General features: G+C 42.6%; 2 protein-coding genes across 5 annotated transcripts; one reads left to right on the top strand and one right to left on the bottom strand.

The window, feature by feature from the left end:
* Positions 1 to 2646: 2646 nt before the first annotated feature.
* nudt1 (nudix (nucleoside diphosphate linked moiety X)-type motif 1) lies at positions 2647 to 7330 on the bottom strand. Of its 3 annotated transcripts, none has more exons than XM_015359814.2 (4): positions 7232 to 7330; positions 5347 to 5505; positions 4374 to 4519; positions 2647 to 3780 (listed from the first exon to the last, which is right to left on the bottom strand). In XM_015359814.2, exons 2-4 carry the CDS (start codon positions 5496 to 5498, stop codon positions 3608 to 3610), a joined length of 471 nt encoding a protein of 156 aa, XP_015215300.1. In that variant the 5' UTR covers positions 5499 to 5505; positions 7232 to 7330; the 3' UTR covers positions 2647 to 3607. The 3 variants fall into 3 exon arrangements, with proteins under 3 accessions (XP_015215300.1, XP_006637028.1, XP_015215299.1); XM_006636965.3 differs by lacking the exon at positions 7232 to 7330 and adding an exon at positions 6461 to 6621 and having other exon boundaries at positions 5347 to 5502; XM_015359813.2 differs by lacking the exon at positions 7232 to 7330 and adding an exon at positions 6461 to 6620.
* On the top strand, positions 6635 to 8859 carry mrm2 (mitochondrial rRNA methyltransferase 2). 2 transcript variants are annotated; one of them, XM_015359800.2, is made up of 3 exons: positions 6635 to 6648; positions 7291 to 7578; positions 8059 to 8859. In XM_015359800.2, exons 2-3 carry the CDS (start codon positions 7293 to 7295, stop codon positions 8481 to 8483), a joined length of 711 nt encoding a protein of 236 aa, XP_015215286.2. In that variant the 5' UTR covers positions 6635 to 6648; positions 7291 to 7292; the 3' UTR covers positions 8484 to 8859. The 2 variants fall into 2 exon arrangements, with proteins under 2 accessions (XP_015215286.2, XP_015215285.2); XM_015359799.2 differs by having other exon boundaries at positions 6641 to 6731.
* Positions 8860 to 8888: the final 29 nt, after the last annotated feature.

Genomic DNA, 8888 nt, shown 5'->3' with positions numbered 1-8888 from the left:
TCCTTGTGTGGACTCCTTTAAATTATTGTTCACCACAAATATCTCGAAAGGCACCTCTAATTTTATGAAAAGAATAACTTAATTTATGACATAAATATATGATTTATGAGACCCACTTCTTCAGAACATGTATTAGTAACAGCAATTGAATCTGCCAGGGGATGACTTTTCAAGACAGTGACATTTTACTGCATGAATGAGCTGCACTTCACAGGCCAGATCATTTTATTTCAGCTGCCCGTCTGCTAACGGACATGTGGCACCTTTTGTACCGGTTCTCGGGAATAGCAGGTTATTCATTCTGCTTGATTCCCTCTTCACTCGTCGCATAACACCGAGATGCCGCAGATGTAAAGAGAAGACAAATGAGAACTTACAAACTGCATTTTTAAGTTTGAAAGCATTTTGATTTTACAAAAGCACAGCAGGTGTGCAAAAAGGTCAGGGTACTTATAAAGTCTGGCAATTACCTCTGAAAACAGTATCAATTTCACCCTGCCTCCAGTGTATGTGACAATCACTGGGAGCACACAGTAATGGGTGTGTACGTGTTGCTGCAGAAAAATAACAGACACAAGGCGGTGCTGAAATGCAACACGAGATTTCGGCTGTCGCCTCCACAGGTGTGTTTGGCCAACCTGGTGGATGATGTTCAAGAATGTTTGCGGTCTCTTAATGCATCAGACCAACTGAGGGTCAACACAGGGCCCTGTGCCTGGGGAAATATCTTTGTGATGAGATCATGTCAGCTACCTGCATGTAAATGCACATTTTCCAATAAGTGCTTCATTCTGCGGGGGGGCATGACAACACTGTTCAGAAAATGGATGGATATTCATGGTTAATAGATGATTAAAAAGGTCCTCTGAGCTGATGACAAAACTATAGAACATCATGTACTTTAAATGATCCCCCAAACATAGACTACACATAAAAGCTCTCCACTTCTGCATATATGATTTTAGAAAATTAGGCTTGAATTTTGGATATTGCTTTACCACCATGGAGCAGTATCTGGCCAGACGGCTGGGCTTGGTCAGTACTGGGGTGGGAGACGTCCAGGGAAATACAGGTTGTTTTGGACAAATGTTAAGCAGCACAATAAACGTACCTACAGTGTGTCATGTCGGTTCAATAGAATGTCAGTGCAACTGCTACAAACAAGATTCCAATTTTCCTGATATTAGCTTTATGAATTTGCTGCAGTTAAAAGTTCCTTTCCGCCCTCAGTATGTATTTGTAATACAGAGGGAAAAATAAGAATTATGATTGCAGGCTTCTTAAAAGAACCTAGATCAATTACACATGTCTGGCTGTACTGCAATTGATATGTCTGGCTCCAAATCCTTTTCAATCACACTACCGTATATACATAGAAAAGGCTCAATGGTGTCAATCTGAAATAGACTTGTAAAAGCTTCCTAGTCCAAATGTAGATTGCATAATTTAATATCTTTAAAGTGAAAAAAAATGGTCAATTCCCGCTTTTGTTGTTTGCTCTGTTTACAAAGTGACAGATACAAAAGCATCTTGCCAACATGGGCTATGAAATCCTTCTACATAAAGGACGGTTCCAACTCCATACACTGTCAGAAAATGTATAACTGCATTTTGATAGATTCCCCAGGAACACTTTCTTCAGAGCATGAAAATTCTCCACAAAACGTTTATAGAAAATCAATTCTTTCTTAAGAGTAGAACACAAAAGAATTCAGGGAATACAAAAAAGCACGCTCAAAGGAGTGGAGTTTTTGGTGCAGATGTGTCCAGATTAACAGCTCTCTCTGTTCTGACCCTCTTAAGTGTACCCCAGTCTTCCAGCTTGTTTGGTTTGCTGCTTTTCTGTTGAATTTTCTGATGGAAAAGCCAGTGATGTGTCTCTTTACTCAGCTGTTTACAAGCAAATCCCAGTGCACTTCAGTACGCAGCCTGGCAGGTGTTCATGGAAAGGACTCCAAGGAGATCCGAGAGTAATATAAGGTTTAAAAGTTAGTGGTGTTTTGGTTTTTCTGTATTACACCTTCTGAAGTCCACCGTCAAGAATTTACCACACTATAAGGCAACGTGGAGAGAAGTTAATTAACAAACTGGATAAACTATCTTGAAATGAAAAACGAACTTGTAAGGGCTGCTCCAGATTCGGACTTTCTACTGAACACTAATATTCTGTCTAAACCATTATTTTTTACAGAGGCGGTGTAGGTTAATAATGGTGATCTCTTACACTGTTCACTTGCAGATTGAAAATGACAGCAATCATGCTCCAGGGCATTCAATCAGGCTTGAAGGTATAACATCTGAATACAAATCCAACACTAAATTGCTCTGCCACGACTGAAACTTAAAATATCTATCAAGCTAGCTGGGAGAGAATTGCAAGATTCTAGCTAAGTTCACATAACCATCTTGAGTCGAGGTGTCACACAGAATGATCAAATAGCTGGGATTTAAAATGAGCTACCAGTTCTGTCCTTCATTTACAAAGGCTGCTGATGAGCTCAGTCCCAGTCCCCAGGGCCCCTGCCAGAATTTAATAAGACAAGGAATTTGTGAAAAGGGAGACAAAATCTTGCTTGGGCCCTTTTACATTCATCTTTGCAAACAAAGAAATAACTGGGGGAAAAAAACACACGTGGATGGCCGCTGAAAAAAAAAAAAATGTCTTTATTACTTTTTAACAAACAAGAAAGATGTGAAGGGATTCCCACATTTCTGCAACGAAAGGACAATGTTACCTGAAATTCAATGTTAACATATTGCGTAAAGGAAAGCAAAACACAGTTCCCTCATTTTCTGATGACCAACTTCAAAAGATGCCATCTCAGTAATTGTTTCATGTGTGGGTTTCATGAATGTGTAGGGCTGCCAAAGAGATATTTTATACACATATAAAGCAAGAAAAATGGCTGCTATAGGTTTTTATGAGCCCAGTAAATGACTCCAAAATGATACCGTTCCCAACTGAGGACAGTATTCCCTGCAGTGTCATATTGGTAAAAAGTATTGTATGCTTTACTTTTGTTAAGTGTACCAAAGTAAAAAGAGTACGATTTACATTGTCCTTTTCAGCCTAGAATGTAGTTTTACCACATTACAACAATTATTATTGTGTTGTACGCTTCACATAACATACATTAGCTACATATCTTCATATGTTACCAAATTATGTGTTTAGGGGGGAATAATCCGATTTGTTTTTTATTTGCAATTTCATAATGGCTGTTCAGCGTGGCGAAATTACCCACATCTTTCAAGTCAACATTTGTAAGCTTTCAAAAACACAGCACCTTATTCCAGCTGGTTTCTTGGCAGTTCAGGAAACTTCATGAAACTGTTTGGAAAAGGTTTGTGACTTCAAACACAGAATTAAACTTTGTGAAGAGCCCTGGAATGCAACAACCAAGAAAGGACAGATCAGCTGTTTAACCCTGAATCTATGCCAGTTACAGGACGCAAGACTAAAACCCAAAAGTATATTTAACCTTAATGTCTTATCAACCGTTATGGTACAGTATACATAAGGAGATTTTATATCTTGACAAGAGAACCATCTACCAGAAGGTATCCAAGTCCTTTAAGGTCCCATGGTCCCATTATCCAGATTATTTTACAAGCTTTGCACTTCTTCCAATTTGTGCTCGAGAATTATGTCATGTCCTTGAAACTTAAAATAGCCCAAAAACTTCTTCTTTTGCAGCATCAGAGGGAACCACAAAATGTCATCTGGCCACATCTGATCAAAGGGGATTCTGTCCCGGTCAAACCACTGTGGTCGCATTTCTTAAACACAAACAATACACAAACACATACAATAACACTTTAAAACTTTAAAAATTCACAAAATGAACAATTAGTGAATAAGATAACACATAGTCAGCGTTTCTGCATAGGCAGAGCCGAAAAGCTAAAAACAAAGCTTAGTGACATTTTGTATTAATCTTAGTACTTAATACTAATCTTAGTATTATTTGTTATTGTATTATCAACATGTACATTATATCCCTGCACTAGGGTTTTCTTTTAAAAAAGCTGCCTCCTGATCAAGATTTGGAAATAGTAACGTGTTCAAAACCTACGCACAGTAGAGTTTCACTGACTTTTCTCAACCTATCAACATCGTTCATAATGCCAACAAACATAGCTTTGAAAGGAAGCAGATATCTGAAGGAATTTTACATCAAAGTAATTTTACTTACAGAATCTCTCCTGGACTTGACTTACAGTGCATGGCGACGATGATTGAATTTGATCACATTGCCATACCAGAAAGAACAGTCCAGATTACAATTCTTTATGTTTTTAATGGAAAAAAAGGCAAATTCAGGTACAGGGCTTTAGACTGCAGACAAATGCGTCCGATAATAAAATCTCACCATCCGATTCGGCTGGCTCTCCGTGGAAGCTGTCAGCCCTGAAAATATGAACATCCAGCAGTTCCGTTTCTCCGACAAACTCGAATTTGATTTCTCCAATCTTCTCGAGGGTGTCAGCTGTTAGGCTGCTCTCCTCCAGCAACTCCCTGACAAAGCAATACCGTCCATTATGCTCCAGTGCAGGGAAAAAAAATAATGCTAGTTGTCACTGCAGAGCCACTAAAATTGAAATGTGTCTCACTTCTCAATTTAAATGTTTAAACAAAATTCTCTTTCCAGCAATGGGAAACCAATTTTTAGCAGCCGACATTATCTTGCATTCAGCACAAGATCTAAGTTAATGCAGTTTAATAACGTAGGTTAATGATGTCAAGCTTACACTGCGGATGCCCAGCCCTGGTCCTGAAAGGTCAGTGCGTCTGTGTATTTTTATTCTGGCTTGAAAACCAGCTGACACGCCAGCCCTCCATAACCAAAACTGGACAGCTCAAGTGCAGAGGTACTGTATGTGGTTGTACACACATCTGGAAATCAATTGTGCTGAAACGGTAGGTACACTATCGGAAGATAGGTCTTTGGTAGTTTTTATCACTACCAAGCACGACCCATCTGATTCAGGCTTCTGCTGGCATTTTAGTGGGGCATTATTTCATTAGACATTTTAAGGTAAATTTAAGATCATGAATGTTTACTGATGCTTTACCAATCGTGAATTCAAATGAACCAAATTAAGTGTACGTAATATTTAGTGGCTCAACTATAAGTTCTGCACTGAGGGATCACTGTTTTATTCCTACGCCCCCCCCAAAAACACTTCTAAAACATATGTACCTTTTGTTGTATTTCAAATAGTTCATATTTTAAAAAAATAAACTTAAGCTTAAACTGAAATGTTTGTGGGTTTACCATATTTGGGTTTCGCTTATTTGAATACCTTCTGTGGGGTATGAGGCTTCCTCGTGACTGGACTCACCGCTTCGCTGCTTGCTCGATTGTCTCTCCCGGCTGAACTTTGCCCCCAAAGCCGTTCCACTTCCCTGCGCCAAAACCACGCTTCTTCATGCCCAGGAGAACCCGCTGAGGCTGTACCACCATGACCAGGGTCAACAGCTTGGTAGTGATCATTGCGCTGCTGCAGGGAAGGACACACACACGACTGAATCCCTCTCCGCGCTCTAATGTCACGGGAGAGACAGTGACCAGGATCACACTCTCATGTCAAGCACCTGACTAAACACCTGTGGAAAGATTACTGTATGAACGCCGCTGACCCCCAGACGTTGCGCAGTGTGCAAATGGACAAATTGGGGACTTAATTTTGGAAGCGCTCGTGCACACGGACACAAACTTTAAGTTCATAAAAAAGGCATTTGTTTCAGGGCACAAGCCCTCGGACAGAAGCCCTTCAGCTGTTCAGAAAGACACCAGCTCTGCCGGTTCCATTGCTTTATGACGGCTGCAGGTCTGCGGTCTGAAATCCTGAAACAATTGTTTTAAAAACAACAGTTAACACTTGCATACCATATTATCACATTTATTCTTCAAAATTTATTTGAACACTACAGTTCAGACTACTCCAAGTTATATATGTCCATACAGTATATATGACATTTTCAAATTACTTCTATGGAATGTACTTGATTCTGAACAGTGAGATACTGCATTGCGTGATATTATTTAGCACACTACTTTATGCCTCAAAACTGATTATTTTTCACAGTTTGTACGGTAAGGTGCCGTGATCATTGCCGGGACAATTGCTCTGAAAACAGATTGGCCAGACAACGTACAAATTCCCAGAAAAACGTTAATTAAGTTTTAGTGTAACAAGAACAATGTCACTGTGCTGTATTTGCATAGCCTGCTCTGTACATTTCTCGACACCGCATTCATTCACATCTCAATACAGTTAACTTCTTTTGTCACAGTAATTGCCTTCCTAACTACTATAGACGTCACCAGCTCCGGATAATACAAGTACATCCTTGCATATAGTCAGATAATTTTCTATGGACATGCATGAGCAATCTGAAAGTGACCTAAAGGCTAAAAAAAAGTGAATTGATTAAACAGAACAAGTCTCATACCCAAGAACGATACCATCTAAAGTATGTGTGAACAATAGCAGCAGATGCACATTCAGTAACTCTGCAACAGCTGCCTCTTCCCTCGAAAGTCAGTCCAGCGGGTAGCCACACACATGACTCCCCAGCTCACTGTAGGCGTGCCACCCTGAAACCTGTCCGACTGGAAACACGGGGAGGACGTGCGGGAGGTCATATGTGACGGAAGCGTGTTCATCCTTAATGTTTACGAGTACTATCAAGGTCCCTTTTTAAACGTGCTTTCAGAGAAAAGGTGACATTTTGCAACTTTTAACGTAAAGGCTTCATGTAGTTTTAATTATCGATGTTATTCATAACTTCGTTCTACCGCTTTTGTACGGATTCAAAAATCTCAATGCAGCCCGGTGCTATTCCTGAATTGGTTGTAGTGTAATATAATTTGCAACCAATAATTAGTAACCCACTAGCATCTCAGATTAAGTGATTGCATTTTCCCCTCAAAATGAAAGTGTCTGAGGTCTGCTAGTCCTACCCTCTAAAACTTAAGCGGTTCAGTAACAAATTAGGACTCGTTTGACATGACAGGTCGGTTCAGTGGGTCTTGCAGAAATGAAGCTGAGGTTCGTATTAGGAATGGACCTCAGCCTTTTGGATTAAAACCATTTGTTTTGATCAAGTAGATCAATAGAAAAAAAGGCTGAAATCAGCCCTGCTTTGAATAAAGAGTTGATGTGTAGCTCAGTGGTATGAAACTTTACCGTACAGTCACGGCATTGTACACTCTATACGTACAAAGTTTGATCAGCGACCCTGCGCGTTTTGGACTTGTTGCGATGTGTTTCCTCTCCCAGGGATGCTGCGCAGGGCTCTGCACGCCTCGGCTCGGTGCTGGAGGAAGAGCCCACACAACACGAAAGGCAAGAGCGCTCCGGAGCAGCGATGGATCGCCAGGCAGATCAACGACCCGTATGTGAAGGCCGCCCGCCGGGAGAGCTACCGCTGCCGGAGCGCCTTCAAGCTGCTGGAGATCGACGACCAGCACCGCATCCTCAGGCCGGGGCTCCGCGTCATTGACTGCGGCGCAGCGCCGGGGGCGTGGAGCCAGGTCGCCGTCGAGAGGGTGAACTCGTCGGGGGCAGGTGAGCGCATGTTTGGTGTGTTTTAAATTGGGGTCTGACTGCAGCCCAACACAACATCGTCTTACATTACAAGCGCACACCCTGTGTAGTTTCGGTGAACTGGATGAGATGGGGTTAGGGCTTGGCAGCTTCCATAAGGATCAGGGCAGATGGGAGTTTAGCACTTAAGACGGCCTTGAAGCCAGCATGCACCTCGGTTACGTCAGCACCAAACTGGACCGTCCTGGCGCTGCAGGTTTTGTGGGGCTCTTCAAAGACGCAGCAGCTGACGAGCTGGGAGAAACTGTTCAGTTGGCCCAGTGTAGGCAGGTAGCTAGTCACCGCCTGGTTTAGCTCGTGAGGCGCTGGCTTGGAATGAAAGCACCCAGACACACCGGCCCCCCAGGACTTGAGTTGCCCACCCCCGCATTAGAAGCTCTGTGTACATGAACACGGATGAGACTGGTTCAGCTTGTAGTGCTGCCTTCTCCCTTGTTTCAGATCCCGGATTGCCGGCGGGCTTTGTCGTCGGAGTCGACCTCCTGCGGCTCGCGCCCCTGGACGGAGCGCACTTCCTCTCCCCGTGCGACGTGACGGACGCGGCCACTCCTGCCCGCCTGCAGGAGCTTCTCCCGGCCTCCGTGGCCGACGTCATCCTGAGCGACATGGCGCCCAACGCCAGCGGCTTCAGGGAGCTGGACCACGAGAGGCTGGTCGGCATGTGTCTCTCCCTGGTGGACATGGCCGAGGGGGTCCTGCGTCCGGGAGGCACTCTGCTGTGTAAAGTCTGGGACGGAGGACTGGCCCATCAGCTCCACAAGAAGCTGGCGCAGGCCTTCAAGGAAGTCAGGACCATAAAGCCTAAAGCCAGCAGGAAGGAGTCCGCCGAGCTGTTTTTCCTGGCCAAGAGTTACAAGGACAAATGATTGTTAGCATTTTCCTCCAGTTTTTTCAATTGTTTAAAAAACTGGAGTTTTGTGAGATTACAATTGGGAAAAAAACTTCAAAATGATGTGCACTTTATCCCAAGGCCAGCAAGAGACGTTGCCAAAATTGAGAATGAAAAACAAACAAACAAACATGAGTTTAACATTTCATTGCTGCAGACACACTGTAAGGGCCTAAACACGAGACACTGTAAAGCCTTAAATCTTGGTTTCTTGGGTTTTATTTTATAAACAGATGATGAACCTATTGTTAACGCAATGTAATTTTATTTGAAGTGACAAAAACGTGTTCGGTTTCACTGGACTTGACATCATGACCTTTGTATTAAACTACAGTACGTACTTCTTTCTGTAACGTATTGCAGGCCTGTGATTTATGGTGTT

This window comes from Lepisosteus oculatus, chromosome 19, assembly GCF_040954835.1.
Source record: "Lepisosteus oculatus isolate fLepOcu1 chromosome 19, fLepOcu1.hap2, whole genome shotgun sequence".
Lineage (NCBI taxonomy): Eukaryota > Metazoa > Chordata > Actinopteri > Semionotiformes > Lepisosteidae > Lepisosteus > Lepisosteus oculatus.
Note: the sequence above shows the minus strand (reverse complement) of the source record. Positions and strands in the feature narration are given on the sequence as shown.